We start from the raw sequence: 24,481 nt of genomic DNA, 5'->3' as shown, positions 1-24,481 counted from the left end.
ACAATCCTTCTTCATCAGGTTTGTCATAGGTTTTGCTATTTTGGAGAAGTCTTTCACAAATCTCCTATAGTAACCGGCTAAACCCAAGAAACTTCGTATATCCGTGACATTCTTTGGAGTAGGCCATTCACTCACGGCTTTGATTTTCGCAGGATCGACTGATACACCCTCCTTAGAGATAAAATGACCCAAAAATGACACTCTTTCCAACCAAAATTCACATTTCGAAAACTTTGCATATAGTTGGTTGTCCCTAAGTGTCTGCAAAATGACCCTCAAATGATCTTCATGTTCCTCCTTGTTCTTAGAATAGATCAGGATATCGTCTATGAACACTACGACGAATTTGTCTAGGTAGGGTCGGAAAATTCTATTCATAAGGTCCATGAAAACTGCAGGTGCATTGTTAACCCAAAAGGCATAACCGTAAACTCATAGTGGCCATATCTGGTTCGAAAGGCAGTCTTAGGTATATCATGATCAACAATCCTCAACTGATGGTAACCAGACCTTAAGTCATTTTGGAGAACATCCCCGCACCCTGAAGTTGGTCGAACAAATCATCAATCCTAGGTAATGGATACTTGTTTTTCACAGTGACATTGTTCAACTCCCGGTAGTCTATACATAACCTCAAGCTACCATCCTTCTTTTTCACAAATAGACGGGTGCTCCCCATGGCGACATGCTAGGTCTAATATACCCCTTTTCTAGAAGTTCCTCTAACTGGTTCTTTAACTCATTCATTTCTGCCGGAGCCATCCGATACGGGGCTTTCGAAATGGGTCCAGTCCCAGGTACTAGGTCAACGGTGAACTCTACATCTCTCCTTGGAGGCATACCAGGTATTTCCTCAGGAAAGACATCCTGGAATTCCGGACTATGGGCACATCTTCAGGCCTTAACGGATCATCCTCCACTCTTCTCACTGAACACATAAATAGGGGCCAACCCTTGTCTACGTAGTTCTTAAGTTGTAACGCATTGATAACTTTAATTCCTGGTTCTCGAGGTATCCTCCTATATGACACTCTTTTCCCCAAAGGGTCCTTTAGTTCCACTTTTTGCGCATCGCAATCTATCTTAGCCCTGTACTTCCCAAGCCAATCCATCCCCAGAATGATATCTAGGTTTGATAAGTTAAACTCTATCAGATCAGAGGGAAAGTATCCCTCACCTATCTTTAATGGCACTTTTAGGAATCTTTTAGAACAATTAACAGTCTCCCCAGATGGAATGACTATAGGCATAGAAATCGACTCAGACTCGACCAATGTTAAATTTCTAACAGTTGCATGGGCAATAAATGACAAGGATGCTCCAGAATCAAATAAAACTTTAACAGGAGTGGAGTTGATAGAAAATGTACCCGTGACAACGTCTCTACGAGCCTCTTCTTCACTAGCCGTCATCATGTACAGCTTCCCTTTGCCCTTATCTTGGGAACTAGTTGCATTGTTAGCATTAGAGACTTGGTTGCTGGTATTGGTAGCGGGCTTGGAATAGTTAGAATTCCCATTGTAATTACCTCCCCCGTTACCATTCCCGTTACCATTTCCGTTTCGGGGCTTGTCCCCATAGTTCCCTTCCTTTGGCCATTGGGGTTTAGCTTGTTTTTCGAATAGCATTCATAGGCTCTATGCCCCATCTTCCCACATTCCCGGCATTCAACCTTGTTACCCTCACAATCCTTACCAGGTGGTTGTTCGGGCACTTTCTACACCGATATACACGCTCAGGTCTGCGGTTATTGGTGTTATTGTTGCGGTTGTTGTTGTTGTTGTTGGGATTAGGGTTATTGTTGGGTCCCTTACCAAAATTTCTCTGAGGGTTTTGATTATTCTGGTTCCCGTTGTGCTTTTTCTCAAACTTTGACCCTCAGGGTTTGGGTTATCCTTACGTTTCTCGCCCAGCTTACCCCCTTCCTCCCTTTTCCTGATAGCATAAAGGTGGGCAGCTTTGCCAAACACATGGTCCAGAGAGGTGAATGTATCTCCCCCCAGTCTACCCTGCAGGTCAAGGGTAAGTCCCAATTCAAAACGTGAGGCTTTAGCCTCCTCAGTAGGGGCAATCTCTGGGGCAAACCTCATCAGTTCAATAAATTTTCGGTAATATTCCTCTACCGACATGGTCCCTTGTTCCAGCATCATGAACTCTTGGGCTTTTTGTTTCTTAAGATACGGAGGGTAGTACTTGTCTCTTAGGGCCTTTTTAAAAGTTTCCCACCCGAAACCCGGTTGGCTGAGAAGGTTGTCCTTAGCCTGGGTCCACCAGAAATGGGCATCCCCCTGCAGATAGTAACTAGCTAAGGGCACTGTTTTCTCGTCAGGACAGGTTAGGGTGAAGAAAAGCTTATCAAATTCCCCAACCCAGTTTTCCAACTCTTCAGGTCCCCCTTTTCCATTTAGTATAGGTGGGTTCCTACGGGCCACTTTTTCAGATAGGTCCCATCCCGGCTGTGACCTTGGGCTAAGTTGGCTGTAATCTGTACTAGGTCACGTATCGATTGCTCGATGTTAAGAGAGGTGTCAGGGGCGCCTCCCGATCGAACCATTCTGCGCTGAAATTAACATAGTAGCTATTTCAGTGACTTACACATAATTTTTGTTTTAACTTATTCAACGAATACACATTTAACATATAAACATATATTGCGAACACCTTTAAGTCTGTACTGACTTGCATTACAATCATCCAAAATAAGATGCCATATTAACAATAAAAGATAATACTATGCACTATTATTGAAAATGGGAATGTAATATTTGTAAAGAAATACTATATATATATATATATAAATCAAATAATGTTACTCCCTAATCGGCATGCAAGCCTTATTATCCCTAACATAACAAATGAACAAAAACGATCAAAATAAAACAAAAATCCTAATCCTACATATATGTTCAAAAGAACTATGGGCCAAGACGGTGAGCTTCATCCTCTGATCCAGAATCCTCCATCCCTCCATCAAGGTCAATCTCATCTGCCTCAGGCTCGCCGTCCTCAAAGAATATATCTCTAGTATGGGTCCTAGGTCTTCCTCGGGATCTTCTTCCTCGATGGGATCCTCCTCCTCAATGGGATCCTCGTCCTCAATGGGATCCTCCTCCTCAATGGGATCCTCCTCCTCAATGGGATCCTCCGCCTCAATGGGATCCTCTTCCTGAACAGGATTCTCATCCTCAACAGGGTCTTCATTCTCAGCAGGGTCCTCTCCTCAACTGGTATATCCTCTAGTGGAGGTGGCTCATCATCATCATCCTCCCCATGTAACCCTGGTACAACCTGGACCCCACCCAACACTATAATGAAGGTCCTATTGTTCCTTTCATCATCAGAGACGTAAGTGACTGTCCTAAGATTCTGAAAGTCATCGGCTACATAACTCATCCTCAAATGGCTGGTATCTTGGCCTTTTTGCCACAGGTGCTGATGGCGGTTCAGGTATGACCCCTGGGTTCTCAGAATTCCCATCTATGGCCCTATTGCTCGAACTTTCCCTTTCAGATGAAGTAGAAGGGTTTTGACCCCTGGTCTCACGAACCCTCCACTCATTCTCGCAGTATTTAAGGTCAGTGAGGAAGTGCTTTTCGGAAGGCAGGTTCTGGTATCCGTAGGTATGCTTATTCCTATTGAAATACCCTTCTGGAGTCCACATATCCCCATACCTACGATGAACAAATCTATATGGCTCTATATCTGGAACATAACGAAGCATGAAGTGTATCCTAGAGCCCTCAGATCGTAACCACTGTTCCCCTTGCATAATTCTGTAATCCATAGCAGACTTCATTTTAAAGAACCACATATCCCAGTCTTCCCCTACTTGTTTCATCAAAAAGTCCTACAGCCTATGTCGTGAACCATCTGTGAAAGTAAAAACAAAATAGAATAGTCTAAGTTTTTGTAAAGAGGTAAATGCTCATTTTAACTTTGAAATCCACAAGTGAAATCAAGCTCATTCGATCAATAAAATAGTTTTTATACTTAAATAAGTTTTGAGTCTAATCAATTTAGACCTATCTTTGTACACTCTCTTAATCTAGTCACATTTGAAGATTTCAAGAACTTTCACCATTTCAATTACACAGAGAGCACATACAAGTTCGAGATACAAACAAAGTGCAATGATAACATGCCTATGACTTAATGCACATGACATGATCTATATGCTCCTAGCCCATACTACCCGTTTTGAAATCGTTTCGAAAACGTCTTTGAAAATAGGAGCTTCTGGCTCTGAATCCAGTTTTGTAACACCCCCAAAATCCATACACGTCTAAGCTACGTCGCATCGACTTTGGGAGTGTTACCGCCGCGATGGAACGCAAGGCATAATTAGAAATACGGTAACTCAAATTCATTGTCTCAAAACCAAATTGCAGCGGAATAGAAAATGTAATTACAACTCGGGAATCATAGATGACCCCTCTTTATTCAAACTCAAACCATGTAACAATGTTCTATAAAATTCATTAATGATCAAACCAAAAGTTAACTTCAAACTACAGTCTAGCCCCCATATGCTTGAGTCATGCAGCAGCACCAGCTCACCTAGTCTGCTCCCCATTGAAGTATCAATAGTTCATCACAGGACAACAAACACATAATAACACACAGGGTCAGCTATGCTGAGTACGTAATGAATATGAAACTTATGAACATAATATGATGCATACATTACAACTGTTATATGAACCTACGTTATCTCACATCCTTTAATCTTTCATTATTTGGCATCGAACGGGCACCGTCATCTTACTAGAATCATACGGGCTACTGAATCCTTAATAGACAACTTGGTCTATTAGATGAAATGCAAATACGGTTTTGTTCCGTCTCACACCCATCACCTTAGTATGCATACCCCCAAGATCGAACGGAACCTTCCGCCTACTTGAGTTATCAAAATATAAGGACACTACTGTCGTCACAGTAGGCCTGCGTAGGAGTGTAGGACAAGTCCTACACCCCCCATTGTTCTATACTTGTAGGGAGTCCAACTACAAGTATCGCCATAATCTTCTTTTATTACCAATCATTCTTTTATAACTTTAAGGAGTCATTTACATACTCTCTTAATTACCAAACTCAATCTTATCCCTAGTAACACTCTTGTTACTCTATAGATCAGATTAATAATGCTGATGTTACACTACGATAGAACTTCGCATTTCAATGCAACATATTTCAATGCATCATATTGATTTCACGTTATAAACGTCTAACCAAACAATCACAATCAAATGTTCCCTATCATGGTACTAGGTTCCAATAACATGAACTGCAACCTAAACATGATACTAAGCTTTGAAAGTAAACTGGTACGCGTACGTACCTTGTAACGGAGAATTTTCGCTGACTTAATAGAACGAGCCGCTTATGAAATTGGGACCGCTAAATCTCGCCGGCAAAAGAACTCCGGCGACCGACCTCCGGAATCGAAACACCACACCACACGAGTGCACAGTAGCCTCGCCCGGTTTCGCTCGTCGCCCACGGACACCCACACCAGCCTTGCTGGTTCGCACAATCCCCGCGCAACAACCGAAACCCTCGTGCGACAGAACTCGCACAAACCACGCACCAACCTGCGACGATTTCTCGCAGCCTTTCGAACACCGTCGCGCACAACTCGACACGCCTGCGCACCGCTCGAACCAAACCTCGCGCAGCCTTCGTCGCTCGCAACCTCGGCACACCCTCGTCGCTCGCAACCTCGGCACACCCTCGTCGCTCGCAGCGCGAGTTCGCACCACTCGAGACTACGCCCGCGCGACCCTCAAACACCGACTGAGAGGGAATCCGAGAGAGGAAGAAAGAAAATCTGAGGGAGAGAGGCTGAAAAATTCGAGAGAGAGAGAAGAAGGGAGAAATCGGCTGAGGAGAGAGTGAGGAGAGAGAAAAGTCGGCTGGGAGAGAGGGAGAAGAAAGGGTTTAGGGTTTTTTTCTGAAATTCCATCTTCTTTTCTTTTTATACTCCCTTCCAAAAGGTAGTAACCCTAGGTCGATTAGGTTACTCTTTAAAAAAATTCCGGAAATTCCTAACAACTTCATATTACTAATAATTTATTCCTATTAACTTGTAAATAAATTAAAATACCTTTTTATTAATTCTTTTATATTTTCTTAATTAGTACGAAATTAGTATTAAAAATACGGAGTATTACACATGGTGTCAATCTCCGCCAACGCAAACGCTTCGATTTGATCGTCTGTTAGCTGTAGGTCTGCGAAAACATAAATTAAAATTACACAACAGTAACGTATACTAAATATGCACATTTCTTAAGAATATATGTAGTAACTATTTTCAGGATATGTTGGTAGTTGTGTACCTTTATTTTTCTGAATACCCCGCTGCTTGTACAAAAAGTCATTAGACAGTAACCTCCAAGTCTTATGCCAAACATCCTCCGGCTTCGACATACTCCCGGATAACAGTAACATGGAGAACAAATGTCTTAGGTAGTGCCCTGATTCTCTGAAACTCGCTTCCGTGATTGCGTCAACATATTCCTTATCATCATCAAGTAATCCCCTTGCATATCAAGCTTCCTTGAAGGTAGGATACACTACACCATCAACCATTCTAATGTCTTCATAGCACGTCGCTCCTTTAACAAAGTTTAGCAACGTCCTAAGATAGAACTTCTCACCAGATCCCGACGATACGTGGTAGATGCGACCTATTGCAAAGCCTTTATTTCTTGGTGTCCACTCCCTCAACGCCTGCTTCCAAACAAATCTTGTAGGAAACTCCACATAACTAATCGCCTTGGCTTCTTCATATTTCTCATTACACTTCATCCAAGATAGGAATTTCGTATTGTTGATATGGGGCCTGTCTAGTACGGATTCTACATCAGCATGGTCATTAAACAGCAGGAGTTCGATAATGGATGTTGAATCCAAAAATCCTCCAAATTGCCTCGCAAGCTGAAATGTATTGACAATCATAGTACATCTTTATCTCGTCGATTTCTTTCCCTTCACCTTCTTTCTGTTTATCTTGGTACGCCGTAGCAGTAACCCTATCATACCCCTTGTTTATATATTTGAACAGGTACTTAATTGATCTTGGCTGGTTACACCACTCAACATTAATATGTGCTCGATATTTACGTAGCAATCCAGCATTATATGGAACAACATACCTATTGTCAAGATGAACTCCACCCTTATCAACTGTAGATCCATTATCTCTTCGCCTGTAAACGGGATATCCTTCATCATCCACTTTAGTCGCATCAATAAACCTCTTTGGAAAATGCTTACTGCATTGCTTGTCAACCATACACGGCACATTTGTGTTTGCTGCGCCACATGGACTCTGCATCATGAACTCGGTGACGGCTTGATATAGTTCTTTATCTTCACCTTCATCGGGCAACTCGGCAGAAATAATCTTATCAATATCTGAAGCTACGGGGTACTTGTCTTGTTGATGCATGAACAACAAAATATGCGCATGCGGCAAACCATGCTTTTGGAATTCTACTGTATATACCACCGAAAATTGGAAATACAACAAAGTAGGGTTTAATAGTCATAGTACAGACAGAACATAACTACACCAACACATATAGGTAGTTCAGAATCTATAATAATAATAATATAAGTAAGGAATATGTGTTACATACCAGCCCTAACACTGCCAAAATATTTTTGCGATCTTTCAAATCTCTTACCAGTTGGTCTAGTTTCATCTATTATAATAGTGAGAAAGCTGACAACTTAAAAAGAAGAAAAACGTAAAATGAGCATAAAAAAGTTCAATGAGAAAAAAAGTAAAATGAGCAACACGTAAAATGAGCAAAACGTAAAATGAGCAAAAATGTTGATAAATGAGCATGAAATTGTTAAATGAGCAAAACCATAAAATAAGTGAAATAAAAAAATGAGCAAAAATATTATGAAATGATCAACATCTCCTCTATGTGAGAGAGAGAGAGAGAGAGAGAGAGAGGAGGGCTCTTGTGAGAACACCTCCTCTATGTGAGAACACTTTTTTATATGAGAACAAATTTGGACCGTTGGATCTAATCTAATCAAACAATCAAACCATTCTAAATACACTTATGAGTAATGACATTTTTGTAATTTAGTTTAATCCTTACCCTCCTTTTCCCTCACCCCTTTCACGCTACCTTTGGATCTCTCTCTATCTACTCTTTCTCTCTCCTCTATATCGTCGTTCATGGAGTTTTAGTTCTTCAATGTTTTAGTTCGATTATTTGCGGATTCCACATTATTTTTTTCATAAAGTGGGTTGGTTACTATGTTACAACAGAGGGTCACTATGATATAGCAGAGGGTTGTGTTGGTTACTATCTATGATACAACAGAGGGTCACTATGATATGGCAGAGGGTCACCATGATATGGAAATAGTAAATATTATTTTTTCTTGACTAATTTCTTTAAACATGTGATGGATGGTTTATTATGATATAACACATGGCGCCTATGATATTATCTCATAGTTTTACTGGCTTAATTGCTCAATGTCATTTTCTTGATTCTTTTGTTAATTTTCTTCAAGTTTAGCTTTAATGGACAAAAAAAAAACAGCTCGAACACATATGACATATAGTGACCGTTATACATATATAGTCACCCTTCAAATATAGTTTTTTAATGTAATCCTAGAATGTCGTGATTTTCAAAGAACAATTTCAACACGTGAGAGAGAGAAAAAGTTGCTTGATACACACGAGGGTCACTATGATATAGCAGAGGGTCACCATGATATGAAAATAGTAGATATTATTTTTTTTCTTGACTAATTTCTTTAAACATGTGATAGATGGGTTATTATGATATAACACATGGTCACTATGATATTTTCTCATAGTTTTGCAGGCTTATTTGCTCAATGTCGTTTTCTTGATTCTCTTAGTAACCTACGGATGAGATTCATTCTCACAATAAAAAGTGTTCTCACATAGGGACCTATTCTCACCGGATCCCAACCCTATATATATATATATATATATATATATATATTATAATATATATATATATATATATATATATATATATATATATATATATATGAGGAAAGATCACATGAGAATGCTCCTTACATGAGAAATGAGAATGAATCTCAACCATACGATTGGTTTAGAATTACAACACTTATTCATTAGAGTTATAACCCTCTAAAAAATTTTGTTCTTTTTGAATTTTGAAAATTCAAATATTTCGTTTTTGGAGTTACATCACTTTTTCATTAGAGTTACATCACTGTTTCATAAGAGTTATAGCGTGTAAAATTCATTCTCATATAAGTATGCATTCTCATATGAACTCACTTCATATATATATATATATATATGACACTTCATAAGGCAAAATAGTAGCATTTCTTTCATCTTTAATGATCATATTGGCTCTGTTTGGTTAGGTGTAAAATATTTTCAATGTAAAATTATTTTCATGGTGTAACGCCCGACTCTTAAGCATCATTTATTAGCTCACTTAATCAATCATTAGCAGCGGAAGACCTAATTTAGTCGAAGCGTCACTGCCGTACCTTCCATCCAGAAGGTTGAAGGCAACATTATTTCATAAAACTAAACATATTATAATAACCATAGCTAAAATTCCATAATTTTGTGTAAGTGAACTTATAATACATAACCATCATATAGTTTCATAATCTAAAGTTAATATTTCCTCACTGTTATGCCTTCCCATCTTCATAAGCATACCTAAAACATAAAACAAAATGTCGTGAGCCGAGGCTCAATAACATATTACCTTAACATCGTAAAAGCATTCCAATTCATTTTATTAGCAAACAGGGAGGAGAAAAATAGTAAAACCATTTCGTGAACACAACCATTAAATCATAATCATAAAACATTATCATCATTCGTTATTTCATCATCATATATCTTTACTTTGGTAACTTGGCTAGTACAACAGAAGGGACGTGTCCCAATAACATACAGAAAGGCGGACACAACATAGGTGATACTTTTCGGTGCCTACATCATTGACATACAGAAGGGCGATCACAACATAAGTGACATTTGCGGTGCCCACAGAAAGGCGGTCACAACAAAGGTGACACTTTCGGTGCCCAATCATTAACCAGAAGGGTGGCCACGACAAAGGTGACACTTGCGGTACCCACGGGATACTGCCAAGAACCTTCTTTCACTTGAACTTTATCATGTTCCATTTTTTTTATCATTACATAATCATAACATAATCATCATCATATTTTCGTAACATCAAAGTCGTCATACTTCATAAAACATCAAATTATTTAATAAACGTCATTTAGATAGCAAAAATTTCATATCTGCACACCATAAAAACATCGCATAAACATTTCATAAAAACATCTTATGAAACATAGTTGGAAGGGGAGTTCGGGTGCTATCAGTAGACGTTACCTGGATTCCTGCTTAACAACTTTGATAGCCGGGGGAGGCTTGTAATATCCTTTATCTTCTTTAATCTATTCAAGAATAATTTTATTAATGAACGTTTCGTTTTGTAGCTTTTAAGCCTAAATACTCGCTAGCGCTTATTAAGGTCATGTCGTTCATTATAACGTCATAAAGGTATCAACAAAGGTCATTATTAACTTAGTCGTGAACAACTTCTTAAGGTGACTCTTTAATCGACTAATAAGTGAATTAGCTCCTTTAGTTATGCTTTTAGAATTATCGAAACATTATACTTAAGGTTATTATTATATATTATATAACCATTTGAAAGTATATTATTATTAGAGGGTTTCATAGTTGATCATGAGTTAATCGTCCACTATTAAATTAATTAAGTTTAAAGCTATAATATAACCATTAACATTTTTATAATATTATTTAATCACTTAAAACTATTAAGTTAAGCTATCTTGGTATTATAAGTGAACTTAAGGATAACATAAACTCATATTACAAATAGCATGCTCATTGGATTTTTAATCAATTCAACTAGCTTAGTAATCATGAAATACAGCCCAATCATAATTTTTAGGAATCAAGTTAAGTGGTTTAATTAAACTAACTAACCAAATCAGTCCATAAATATAAACATAACAAGTCCAATCATCTTTTAGCCCAACATAATAAAATTCAGATTATGAACACTTAAGTTTAGTTCAACTTGGATTCCTCCTAGGCCCAAAACTAACCTAAATAGCAAAAGGGACTAAACTGGGCTTGGATTAAAACATAAAAAGAAGAATCAAAATTTCTTTTAAATAAAATAGAAGAATGTCGTTACCTCTGCTTCTTAGAGCAGGGACGACAGTGCAGCGAGGAAGGGGGATTCCGGCTCCGGTAGATGGCAGAGAGCAGCGTCGACGACGGAGCGATGGCGGAACGATGCGGGGCGAAGGTCGCCGGTGGTGCTGCACGGTACAACGACGTGCGAAGAAGAGGAGCGAGCGAAAAGAGTGCGAGTGGCGTGGCGGAGCTCCGGCGAGTGTCGGGCGAAGCAAGGGGTGGGGTGCGATTGAGTGCGACTTAGGTCTAGTGGCTGTCTCGGCGTCGCGCGTGCCGGCGGCAAATGGTGGTGGTGCTTTTTGTAACCCGAAACAGAGGAGAGAGAAGGAAAAATGGGTTTTCTTTTGGGGGTTTGTTTGGGTCACATTTTTCGGCGAATTTGTGACTGGAAATATGGTGGTGGTGAAGTGAGAGATGAGAGAATGAAGTTTGTGAAATTGTTGTGTTCTTGGTGATGGATTTTATGGCCATTTATAGTGGATTTATGAACACTAATCCAGTAGTTGGGAGGAAGAAGATTGAAGTAAATATTCTGATTTTTGACTCGAGGAAGCTAAGAAGATGGATTGGTGACAGATTTTTGCAGAGGAAAAAAAATGGAGGGTGGTGGCATGTGTGCCAAGTGCCCATGGATGAGTGAGGAAGAAGGCAAGAGTAATGGAGTGTTTGACCATGGAAGACTTTTACTCATTTTCTCTTTTTATTTTGTAACCACAAAATCGGAAAATTTGCTCTACTCTTCATCAATCTTCATGTGGCTTTGCAAAAGTTTGCTGAAATGTTGGTATTTTGTGCTTTAGTGATTTAACAATAAAACTAACATTCTTGTTTAGTTCATGAAATCGAAAAAAATATAAATTATTGACATCTTGGTAATAACGTTTTTAAGTTGGTAATTTCTATGTTGTAATTCTATGATCGTTTTATTATGTGTTGCCTAATTAGTGAAAGGTTAAAATGAAATATATTTTAACTACTTATTATAATTAATTATTCACTTTAATACGCTTAAGTTTTCAGGATACTACACATGGAAAACAATTTACAATAAAAAACACAATTCCAAAATTAGTTTTCCGTTGTTTGGTTCCATGTAAGAAAAATGACAAAACGAAAGGAAAATGAAAGGGAAAGTAAGGAGGTAGTGTCTCGTCAAAAAAAAAAAAGGAGGTAGTGAGTAGAATGTACAAAAGAGATAAAGAAAAGGAAGGAAAATAATTTTCCCTTTATTTTGAAGGGAAAATGGTTTTTCATCATTGGGAGAGCAATGAGAATGTTTTACGCCCTACCAAACAGAGTCATTATGTAATACTATCCTTATATGCACGTTATGCTTGCAAAATCATTTTCAAAGTTAAATTAATTGTATCTAGCACAATTTGTAAAAAGTATTATCTACAAAGTACTACTAAAGGAAAATAATTTGAGAATAAAGGAAAATAATTTGAGATCTTTTTTTTTTTTGAAAGAGAAATTTCATTAATTGAAGGTCAAACGGTATCTACAATAGATATTAAAGAAAAACAAGATATAATTAAACAAGGTCAAATCAAATTCGTCTTCGAAGAAACTATAATTAACCAGATCGAGCAATACAACGCAACCCCCTTGTATTTGCTGAATCAAACAGCTATTGATGAGGAAGTCTATCATTCTGACATAGTTTGGGAAGAACATTCTTGATCGAGTCATGTTAACTGCATCCGAGATTCCAATACCTTCATGTAGACGCTTGAACGTCAACCAATAAGAACAATTTCTCATACCTAAAAACAAAACAACCACACTCACAACTCCCATAGGGGAGAAGGAGATCTCCACAACAGAGACTAAAAATCCCATAACGGGATTTGAAGAAATCTCATAAAGAGATACTAATTTATTCGACAAAACAAGAAAATAAATTAAAAACTGAAAATAAAAGGGAAAAGGGGGCTTACCATGGATGAAATCATCCATGGCAGCCCCTAACTAATGAAGAAGGAGTAGGTAAGGCTAGGGTTTTAGAGAGAAAAGGAGAGAAGGGGAGGCTAGGATTTTGTTCTATATGATTTTCAAATAATTTGAGATCTTAGTTAAATGAATATATCTCAAAGCCAATTACTAATAAATGAAATAATTTTCAAAGTTAAAAAGTAATAACTGGCGTAATTATCTCAAGAAATTATTTGAACCGATACTCTTAGTTACGTGAATATATCTCAAAGCTAGATAGGAAGCTCAATTTGTTCACAAACTAAAATAATATATAATGTATACAACAAATTTATGATAGCACAACAATGTAAAAGATAATAAACTTTTCACTTCCTACATTGTACCCTACCTTTTTAGAATTCCACACACTACATTCAAAATTTACCTCTTTTTAATGCACTAAACCCCTGCTAATCACACATCATTAATTTTGTTAACTTTCTGTAATCGAGTAGACCTAATGTAATATGTAAATATTCTCTCCAAAAATTAAACGATGTGGAACTTGTATTAATTCCACTATATTACAAAAAGTAAATGAAATTAATGACCTATCATAAACAGTAGAACATCGTGCATTAGAAAAGGTGATTTGTACTGTGTACCATTTTAAAAAGGTTGGCTACACTGTATAATTTGAAAGATTACAACACAGAAAGACCCAGTATTTCAATATTCCCTTCAATAAAATTTACACTATGTATTCCTTCATACCGTCCAGTGACAAATAAATGAAATAACTACAATTGACAGTGGATTCTAAAAGCAAAGAGACACCATTATCGTCATCACACTATATCAGGGTTAAGAACTACAACAACCAGCCGCTGACCTGGGCTGCTCAACAGTAGTATTTTCATCTTCTTGCAGAACTACTGTACGCCCATTACTCAATGACGATGAGTCATTCTTCTTTAGCTCATGAGATTGCATCACTTTGCGGCTCAAGATGGTGTAAATTTCTCTAACAACGGTCTGGAAAGCAGCAGCAACATTGGATGAATCTAAAGCAGAAGTCTCTATAAAGAATAGACCTTGTGCCTCGGCCAAAGCCTTCCCTTCAGCAGTTGACACCTCTCTTGCATCTTTAAGATCAGATTTGTTACCTACAAGTATTGTAACCACATTCATATCGGAATGTGCTGCCAAACAAACATCACAAACTATCAATTAAATGAATAAACGTTATCTGGGAGGACAACAAACTACAAACTGTCTTACAAATCCTACACAAACCCGTTAATTAATACCCAATTGAACACTTTCTCGTTTAAGTCTGAATCTCAGGCATTGCTGAGAAATCTATCATCATTTTCAAAGTATTTCGCATCCAGTAAAGATAATATCCTAGCTCTAGGCAGCACTTAAATAAGGTACTAAAACAAAGAAAAACAGAAAAATTAAACTGAAAGGGGAGGGGAGCATATCATGAGTAGGCAGTTGAGATAAAAGCAAATGCAGAAATTATGAAAACAAAACAAGTTAAAGCATGAGCCATAGCCCATATTACACGTGGAATCAGGTCAGCCATTTGTTATTATTCCAGTTGTATTTGGGTGATGAGTCACATGGTTCGGGTCGGATCATATTAAGTCTGTTGTTAGTACTTTAAAGGGAATAGATCACTTTTTTGCCATTAGTTGCCTAATCAGGTTAGGTTAGGTCACATCAGGTGAGAATCAGGTTATCCTAGTACAGTTTTGGTTAGTCGGGTAAATTTCCCGAGTAAACCAATTTGCCAATTTGCAATGCGAATTATGTGACACTGGTCTAGCCAATATTCATTATCTGACATTCTTAGCGTTGAAGTACCAAATCAAATGTCACAGTTCACAAGAAAATATGTATGATTCACATAGATATATACATGATCTCCAACTAAAAATTGTTGTAAATAATATAACTACAGTAATGACATGCAGACATTGACATTGACATTGACATTGTGCAGTGTGCATTTGTATTTTATCTTATAAACGCAGAACAAGTCAATAGAAGCACAAGCAGTGAAACAGGTAAGCTCAAATCGATGCTTACTGTGAAGTTCATTGAGCCATCTGCCGATGTTATCAAATGTTTGGCGTCTACTGATATCAAACACCAAAAGAGCCCCCACAGCACCTCTGTAGTATGCTGATGTAACTGCTCTGAACCGCTCCTGACCAGCAGTGTCCCAGATCTGTGCTTTTATTTCCTTTCCATTTATCTCAATCTTCTGTGTTTGAAACTCTACACCTATAGTTGACTTTGAATTCGGGTAGAACTCATCTCTAGCAAATCTTGCAAGCAAATTGGATTTCCCGACAGCAGAATCGCCAACTAATACTATCTTAAAGAGATAATCCTCAGCTGGTTGTTCCTCTGAATAAAATGCCATCTTCCACGCCTGAAAATGAAGTCAGCTTTAGAAATTCATACTATCTACTTTCTAGTCTAAATATTGAAGATATGTCAAGGACTCTGTACTGTAATATAGTACCATCTTCCCTAGTGCAGTAACATAGAATGCAGACACGTGAAGACAAAACAAAAACTTCGAGCGCATGCAAAGAACATCATCAATATAAGGTTGGTACCAGAACTCATAAGCAAACCTCCCACCACATCAACCATTCAGACACAGGTGCAAGCGCCACATATGGGTACAATTTCTTTTTCCAGTAAGGTGCAAGTAAAATTTAGGAGACCTCTCAAGAGAAACCAGGTATGAGTCCAAGTGTCTAGGTTAACAAAATTTAACAGGGGGACCTATCTTTGAATTCCAACATGGGTGCAGGGACACAGCATTTCGAAGCATATTCCAGATTCTAAGAGACTTTAGCATGTCTCTTCACAATACAACTACGTTAGCACACTTTTTTCTGATAAAAAATATGCACACATTTTACGTTTACTTATGTGCTACTAATTCTGATCTGAACCCCATCATTGAACACATATAACACAACTATTTTATTGTTTCTCCCTACAAAATATGTTACCAAGATACTTGAGACGTCAAAATGGAAATTGAAATAGCAGATGAGAAGTCCCATACGCTTGTCCGAGTCGTGTCGGATACAAGTACATAAGATAAATAGAAGAGTCAAAGTGGTCCCCAGTTAGAAGGCAAACAAGAACGCAAAGGGACCATGTCCAGAAGCGAGAATAGAGAAAGCATACTGCTGGGCACTTTCACATCAACATTCACCATACTTGTGATTACCCAACACCTTGGGCAGCCTACTCATGGGTCAGATGTGGCTGCAGGAAATGGAATTGCTATACTGAATTATTACTGATTCCACATAAATGCCTATGGTTATCACATTCAAAATTTAGATCCCTGGATTATTCAACGACCTCCTTACGTATCCTCAATACTCAATAGTCAATACTTGTCAGTTTTCTCATGGTTGAGTTTGAAAAAGTGTTGTCTATGAAGTCACCACATATTGAAATACAACCAATTGTTCGTGTATAAAATTTCATGACTACAATAGACAAGGTTTTCAATGAGCTGATAAGTATTCATAAGATTCGCACATCATGTGTTATAAATCTCAACAATACCTTCCTCAATTGTGCCCACTACATATTACCTGGAATGCAATAGTTAAGACCGTAAGATAACACGATTTGCTGATTAGATGCAATGTTGATGGACAAAAACTGTTGTGTTTGCCATCTCTGGATAATGGTTATTAACCAGAGCAATCACATATCTACAATCTAACGGAATGGAGGTTTCAAGACACCAAACTTATTGAGCATAGTGATGGAGATCCAACTTCCAAGGTTCACATTGAACTATGGAGAAGATTTTGTTAAAGTGGGGAGAGAAATTGGATTGCAGTGGGACAAGGAAACCTATAATTTAACGTTTCTAGTCTAGTCTAGTCAAACAAATGGACTGTATCAGTGCATTGAAGTTAATAGACAAATTTTGAATAAATAAAATTAAAGGCAAACATGTAGAATCAACTTACGATTTCTAGATACAACGATCCGGCTTCTTCAGCCGCCGCCTTTAGCGAATTTATGACATAGCTTGACCCTTTCTAAAAAGGGCCTTGAGAGAACCCCAATTTGAACTGTATGATGTATATATTTTCCTCCTGCCAACTGATTAATACAGAGTCATCATTACTACATAGACAAATATAATCTATTGTAATTTGGGCCGGGAAGGAGGGGTGTTGAGGAAAAATGTGGATAATTGTACATAGGCAAAGGGGGTACAGAAATCAATCAGGTGATGTTGTTAGATAAATGGAAAAACAATTATGCTCATCCAACAGATACTTCCAGAATTGGCCAGAAGGAGCTAAATCAAACACAGACAGGCAGAGCTACTTACAAAGTCATAGTAGATCAAACCCATAAAATATATATGACAGTCATATTTTGCCACATGAAGCCAGGATCAAATTTGGACATGTACAAGATGTGTACAGATAATCAACAAGGTCATAGTAAAAAAAGCGCATGAGAAGAACATAACAAGTTCTGCATGACATAAAAAAGAAATCTTAGCAAAGGTACCCACTAACTAGAAGTACAAGGGCTACCTTCATTCATGATTAATCAAAGCAATGGATTTATCAAATTCAAAGTGAATTCGACCACGAAAACACTCCGATGTGATCAAGTTTTCACAAGGATATGGCAAGCACGCAGAACTAGCAACTGTTATAGCAGCTTCAAAGCATATGCAAGCAAAATGACAGAAACACAAGGGTCTCCTACATGCCAAACGGTGACACTGTGTGTTGATGTGTGCAGCTCCATATAAGTAGTCACTTTGTTTGACATGGAAAACATGCTCACAAGCACTGAGAAACTTTATCATTCCTCATCAACCAATTTTCACAGCAGCAAGTCTTTCTGGGTCATTTCTTGATCCTCATGTACAGCCATACTTCGAAGAGTGCTAAAAGAAAGAGTACATGTGGTCACGTTCATGCTAGCCTAAATCCTAACTGCAATGAGCACTAGAAGTTGGTGGCAGAGCTCCTACCAGAGCTTTAAACTTGAGGCGACGAAAGTCGGCTTGCTTACTTTCAAAATGGGTCTCTGGAAAGCGAGTGCACTCTTCATTATTATGGGCTAGCCTATTAATGATAGAGAGCGGCTGGACCTGTACTACCAATGCTGACTAGAAACAAACAAGACTTTTGTTTCCGACTGGCACAGATTTTCAAAGCAGCGAGCCTATACGCGAGGCGCATCCCCTCCCGCGCTTTCAGCTAAAGTATGATTCCCGTGCCTTCCATAAACTAGGCAGGAACCTTCAATAGGCATACTTACAACTTACAAGCATAAATGCATCTCAACATCTTGGTGAGCTCAAGAATGTTGTGAACACAAAAAAAAAAAAAAAGGAGAGCAACCTATGGCAAAGCACAAGTTGGTGACTAATGAGTAATGACTCATAAGCCAAAGCACAAGGATATCAAGTAAAAGTTTGTGGCTCCCTAGTTCCTATGGTCACTTAAGCAGCATAGGTGCAATTGCCACAAACTATTCATGCTAGCCTAAATCCAAACTGCAATGAGCACTAGAAGTTGGTGGCAGAGCTCCTACCAAAGCTTTAAAAACCTCCATCACCTTCACTAGCTCCAGTTACATTGGCTCCACGATCAACATCCCAAAGGTACATTAGCACTTTTAAAGTCAACAAAGATAAATAGACTAAAGTATCCAATATTCCAATAAATTATATTTAGTAAGTCGTATGTAAAGAATAGAGATAGTTGTACTCTAGTCTAAGTACTTATATAACCGAACTTGAGGCAATGAAAGTCGACTTGCTTACTTTCAGAACGGGTCTTCAGAAAGCCAGTGCACTCTTCATTATTATGGGCTAGCCTATTAATGATGAAGAGCGGATGGACCTCTACTACCAGCTAACTAGAAACAAACAAGACTTTTTTTTCCACACTGGCAAAGGTTTTCAAAACAGCAAGCCTATACGCGAGGTGCATCCCCTTCCTTTTCAGCTAGCGCACACTACCTAAGTCTTGAAGCAAGTAAGCGCTTTAAGCTAAAGTGTGATTCTCATGCCTTCCATAAAACTAGGCAAGAACCTTCAATAGGCATACTTACAAGTTACAAGCATAAATGCATCTCATCGTCTTGGTGAGCTCAAGAATGTTGTCAACACAAAAAAAAAAAAAAAAAAAAAATAGGAGAGCAACCTATGGCAAAACACAAGTTGGTGACTAACGAGTAATGACTCACAGGCCAAAGCACAAGGATATCAAGGAAAAGTTTGTGGCTCCCTAGTCCTATGGTCACTTACGCAGCATAGGAGCAATTGCCACAAACTGTTCATGCTAGCCTAAATCCAAACTGCAATGAGAACTAGAAGTTGGTGGCAGAGCCTCCTACCATAGGTTTAAAAACCTCTATCAACCTCCACTAGCTCCATTTACATTGGCTCCACAATCAACATCTTAAAGTCTCCAAAGATAAATAGACCAAAATATCCAATATTCCAATAAATTATATTTAGTAAGTCTAACGTAAAGAAAGATCTCTACTCTAGTCTTAGTACTTGTCAAACCGAACTTGAGGCGACGAAAGTCGGCTTGCTTACTTCAGATCGGGTCTCCGGAAAGCCAGTGCACTCTTCATTATTATGGGCTAGCCTATTAATGATGAAGAGCGGATGGACCTGTACTACCAGTGCTAACTAGAAGCAAACAAGAATTTTTTTTCCACACTGGTACAGGTTTTCAAAGCAGCGAGCCTATACACGAGGCGCATCCCCTTCCTTTTCAGCTAGCGCACACTACATAAGTCTTGAAGCAAGTAAGCGCTTTCAGCTAAAGTGTGATTCCCGTGACTTCCATAAAACCAGGCAAGAACCTTCAATAGGCATACTTACAAGTTACAAACATAAATGCATCTCATCGTCTTGGTGAGCTCAAGAATGTTGTCAACACAAAAAAAAAAAAAAAAAGGAGAGCAACATATGGCAAAACACAAGTTGGTGACTAACGAGTAATGACTCACAGGCCAAAGCACAAGGATATCAAGTAAAAGTTTGTGGCTCCCTAGTCCTATGGTCACTTAAGCAGCACAGGAGCAATTGCCACAAACTGTTCATGCTAGCCTAAATCCAAACTGCAATGAGAACTAGAAGTTGGTGGCAGAGCCTCCTACCATAGCTTTAAAGACCTCTATCAACCTCCACTAGCTCCATTTACATTGGCTCCACAACAACATCCCAGAGATACATTAGCACTTTTAAAGTCTCCAAAAAGAGATACATTAGCACTTTTAAAGTCTCCAAAAATAAATAGACCAAAATATCCAATATTCTAATCATTTATATTTAGTAAGTCTTATGTAAAGCCCCCTTGCAATACACTTATTGTGGGACCCCCTTACTTTTTGCTCTAAAAAAGTCACTAAGTTAGATTGGTGACTTTTTTTAATTCAAAAGTGACCTATTTAAGACCCAAATTTATCCCTATCTTACAATAATTTATAGTAAGTCGATCTTATATTAGATTTTGTATTTGTATTTCTAGCATTAGAATTTCTATCATTCCAATATTTTATAATTGATATTTCACCAAGTATCCCGACCAGGTACCCTGAGTTTCATGGTAATACATCAAAATGCCCTTAATGACTAACGCCGGCTAACTCCGTTAGTCATTAACTCTGATTTCTTTGTTAAACCCTAACTAACCTTAATTAATCCCACTAAAAAACTCTAATTTATAACCTCTCCCTAACCACCAGTACTCAACCACCACCACCTGACCCCTAACCACACAACCTCACCCAGCTGAACCAGACCCCCTCCCCCTCCCCCACCCCCACCCCTGTAAGCCCGACCTCACCCCCACGAGCAGCCTACTGGGATTAGGTTGTGTAATTAAGGGTCAGGTTGTAGTGGTTGAGTGCTGGTGCCTAGTGATTAAGGAGAGAGATTATAAATTAGAGTTTTTAGTGGGGATTAATTAAGGTTAATTAGGGATTAACAAATAAAATTAGGATTGATGACTAATGGTGTTAACTGTTGTTAGTCATTAAGGGCATTTTGATGTATTAACATGAAACTCGAGAGTACCTGGTGAATTTTGAAAAGTATAAGGGTAGTACGTGGTGAAAAAACCGTTTTATAATTATAAAAAATCTAAAATATTCATCATTGCAAAAGTTCAGCAAATCATGAAAAGTAATTAGGCGCTCAATTTCATGCTTCCAGCATTTCTATTTCTATCAATTGACAAACAACGAATAGACCATTCACCAAAATCAAAGAAGACAAATCATCGTTTATTAAGAATATCAATTAAGTGCTAAAAGAAATCTGAAATCTTAAAAAACTAGCACAGACCCTTTGAGAAAAGTATTCTGAGATCTGAATTAGCTAACTAACAATGATTCAGGCCCGTTCCTGAGCCAGGGCAGGAGGGGCGGCCTCCCTGTGGCCCAGGGATAATAGGTCATCTAATCCAGACTTCCAGTCACAAAACTTCAAAAATTGATTTGATGTAGCAGACAATAATAAATGACAAATCGCATATTATCATTGGATTCCATGAAACAAACATGAGTTAAAAAGTTATACCAAAATTTCGAACCATACGTATCTAACATGTAAATTATCCCTAAAAAACATGAAATAACATGAGATAAGAAAAAAGAAGTTGAATCCATGAAACAAACAATCAAAATCGCATAAAATCAATCGCGTGAATAATCACATGAAGTATATCTTAAAATCGCAAGAAATGATGTATCACATGAAAAATCATAATAAAAGATCGTCTAAACAAGTAGATTCATCCAAGGAGAAAATTAAAACCTGAAACGAGCTTTGAAGATCAATTCGAGCGTCAAAATTCGTATGAGTGAGAAAGCTGACAACTTTCTAAAGTTTAGGGTTGGGACGGTGTAGTCTAGATTTTTGATGCAGATGGGCTGAAAACGTTGGGTCAGGGATTTGGTATCTCTATTATAATATTGGAAGACACGTGGACTTTGAGTCTTTGACACCCTCTTTTACCATTATGTAAAAATATTACTTCCTCCGTTTTTTTTATTAGATGTTACACTTTTCAAATAACAGACTCCTAGGTAATTTTTGAAGAGGAGAGAGATAGAGAGAATGGAAAACAAAATGGCCCCATATGAGCATGTGATAGGAGAGAGATAGAGAGAAGTTATTACCCAAAATAAAAGTGTAACATCTAATTTAAAACTTCCTAAAATAGAAAGTGTAACATCTAAAAAAAACGGAGGAAGTATAAATTTTACAATTTTATGAGTTTTTGAAAAAAAAACATAAAAAGAAAATCAACACATTAACAAACCGTCAATCGTAGAGAGAGGTGGCAGCTCGATGGAGTACCACTCTAAATTATAGGGTATTTTTCAGATATCTAATCCTTATCCTAACAATATATTAAGGCATTTGTTTCTATATTATTTAATCTCATACCCAACTTCTGAGTTGGTATGCCCTGCACGCTAGTAGCTTAGCAGAGGTTAATATTCAAACCAATTATCTTTCCTAATAAATAAAAAAATAATCAATCCTATTTAGAATTTAGGGATAAAGTTTGGAAGATGGTTATAGAAGAGGTAGGTCAAACCTCACAGGATTATGTTGTTTTGGGTGATTTCAATCAGAGGGTTTCTAACTCAAAAAATAGGTGGATCGATTGAAATCCCAGGCCAAAAACAGTTCTCAAACTGGAGAAATCATTTACGATTGTCAGAAGTGAATTTCCATGGCAACATTTCAATTAGTGTAATACTAGATCAAGTCCGGATAAGATTTACGAAAGATTGGATATTTTTCATGCTTTAGAAAATTGGTTACATTTCTTTCCCGATGCGATAACTTTGAACTTACCTATCCTAGTATCGGATAATAGCCCAATCCTTCTCTATACTAATCCAGAGAAGCAGAACTATACTAATCCAGAGAAGCAGAAAAAGGCGAGGCTCGATAAAAACCGATGTTGGTGCTTTGAATATCAAGAAGCCAAAGATTTTGCTTAGAGGCAATGGACTGAGATTTTCAACGGTTCGCATATGTATAGGGTCGCACAAAAGTTTTCAAACACAAGATTCAATCTTCTTAAATGGTGCAAAGGAATTACTGAGGTTGAAGATAAAGTCGGGAAAGATCAACTTGATGAAGTTTCGATCTAATTGAAGTATTGGCAACAGCGAGCAAAAGGTAAATGGTTGGCATGGGAAGGCTCAAACTCAAAATGGTTTTTAGGAAAGCTAAAATTAGGGGGAAAAATGTTTTTCACCAAGTACCCCTGTGGTTTTTCAAAATTCATGGGGTACCCCTACTTTTTTTTTAATGCACTAAGTGCCCTTACTATTTCAATAAAATTCACGAAATGCCCTTCATGACTAATGGTGTTAAGTTTCTGTTAGTCATTGACCCTAATTAACCCTATAATCCTAATTAACTCTATAATCCTAATTAACTCTCTAACCCTAAGTCCCTAACCCTTAAACCCTAATCCTAACACCTAACCCAACCGTAACCACCCACCCACGCAGCCCCCCACCCCTCCCCCACCACCTCCGTCGAATTCCCCCTCCCCACCCCTCACCCCCGTTGAATTCCCCCCCTCCCAACCCTCTGCAGCAACACTCCACCCCCTTCGAATTCCCCCTCCCCACCCTACCCCCGTCAAATTCCATTTGCTGCTGTTCTTAGAGGTCTCGATCTCTCTCTCCTTCTTCGTTTTAGAAAACTGATTTCGAAAATTATTTTTGAAAATGATTTCGAAAATTAATTTCGAAAATGATTTCGAGAATCAATTGGGGGAGGTGAGGTGGTGGATGGTCTGGTGTCGTGATATTAATGAGCGGCGGTAGGTGATGTAGTGGTGGAGGTCTGATGCGGCGAGAGTGTGATAGGAGGTGAGGTGGTGGATGAATGGGGGTGAGGTTTTGAGAAAATCGACAGGGGAGGGGGCTACTGCCGGAGGTGGGGGTGGGTGTGGGTTGGGGAAATCGACGAGGGAGGAGGACTGCTGCAGGTGGTGAGGGAGGGGGGGGAGGTGGTGGTGGGGCTAGGGTTTGGAGTTATGGGGTTAGGGTAGGGTTAGAGCAACTCCAATGGTAGAGCAAAATGAAAATTGGCTTAGAGTGCCACATAGATTTTTCAAGCTAATTTCAATTTAAGCCAAAAGTCCCCCAATGGTTAACCAATATGAGTAGGTCCCACATGAAGTAAGATAGTCTTTTTTTTTTAGAGAAGAGTAGAGACATTGTTCA

The 24,481-nt window shown here is 38.3% G+C and overlaps 1 protein-coding gene and 1 long non-coding RNA gene across 3 annotated transcripts; both read right to left on the bottom strand.

The window, feature by feature from the left end:
* Nucleotides 1-4,338: 4,338 nt before the first annotated feature.
* Nucleotides 4,339-6,168, bottom strand: LOC125493380 (uncharacterized). Its single transcript, XR_007269930.2, has 2 exons — nucleotides 5,342-6,168; nucleotides 4,339-4,562 (listed from the first exon to the last, which is right to left on the bottom strand). It is a non-coding gene; the product is annotated as an uncharacterized LOC125493380 (long non-coding RNA).
* A 7,638-nt stretch (nucleotides 6,169-13,806) lies between these two features.
* Nucleotides 13,807-22,198, bottom strand: LOC104902505 (ras-related protein RABA5a). 2 transcript variants are annotated; one of them, XM_010690293.4, is made up of 4 exons: nucleotides 22,038-22,198; nucleotides 17,197-17,332; nucleotides 15,266-15,614; nucleotides 13,807-14,370 (listed from the first exon to the last, which is right to left on the bottom strand). In XM_010690293.4, exons 3-4 carry the CDS (start codon nucleotides 15,603-15,605, stop codon nucleotides 14,033-14,035), a joined length of 678 nt encoding a protein of 225 aa, XP_010688595.2. In that variant the 5' UTR covers nucleotides 15,606-15,614; nucleotides 17,197-17,332; nucleotides 22,038-22,198; the 3' UTR covers nucleotides 13,807-14,032. The 2 variants fall into 2 exon arrangements, with proteins under 2 accessions (XP_010688595.2, XP_057247749.1); XM_057391766.1 differs by lacking the exon at nucleotides 17,197-17,332 and having other exon boundaries at nucleotides 22,038-22,175.
* Between the last annotated feature and the right edge of the window lie 2,283 nt (nucleotides 22,199-24,481).

This window comes from Beta vulgaris, chromosome 9, assembly GCF_026745355.1.
Source record: "Beta vulgaris subsp. vulgaris cultivar EL10 chromosome 9, EL10.2, whole genome shotgun sequence".
NCBI classification, from domain to species: domain Eukaryota; kingdom Viridiplantae; phylum Streptophyta; class Magnoliopsida; order Caryophyllales; family Amaranthaceae; genus Beta; species Beta vulgaris.
This window is presented reverse-complemented; position numbering and strand designations above follow the sequence as displayed.

Coding starts and splice junctions, on each gene's coding strand:
- LOC104902505 (XM_010690293.4), bottom strand. CDS start 15,605: ATGGCATTTTATTCAGAGGAACAACCAGCTGAGGATTATCTCTTTAAG. Junction 14,371..15,265: donor ATGGCTCAATGAACTTCACA/GTAAGCATCGAT, acceptor TTTGTTTGGCAG/CACATTCCGATATGAATGTG.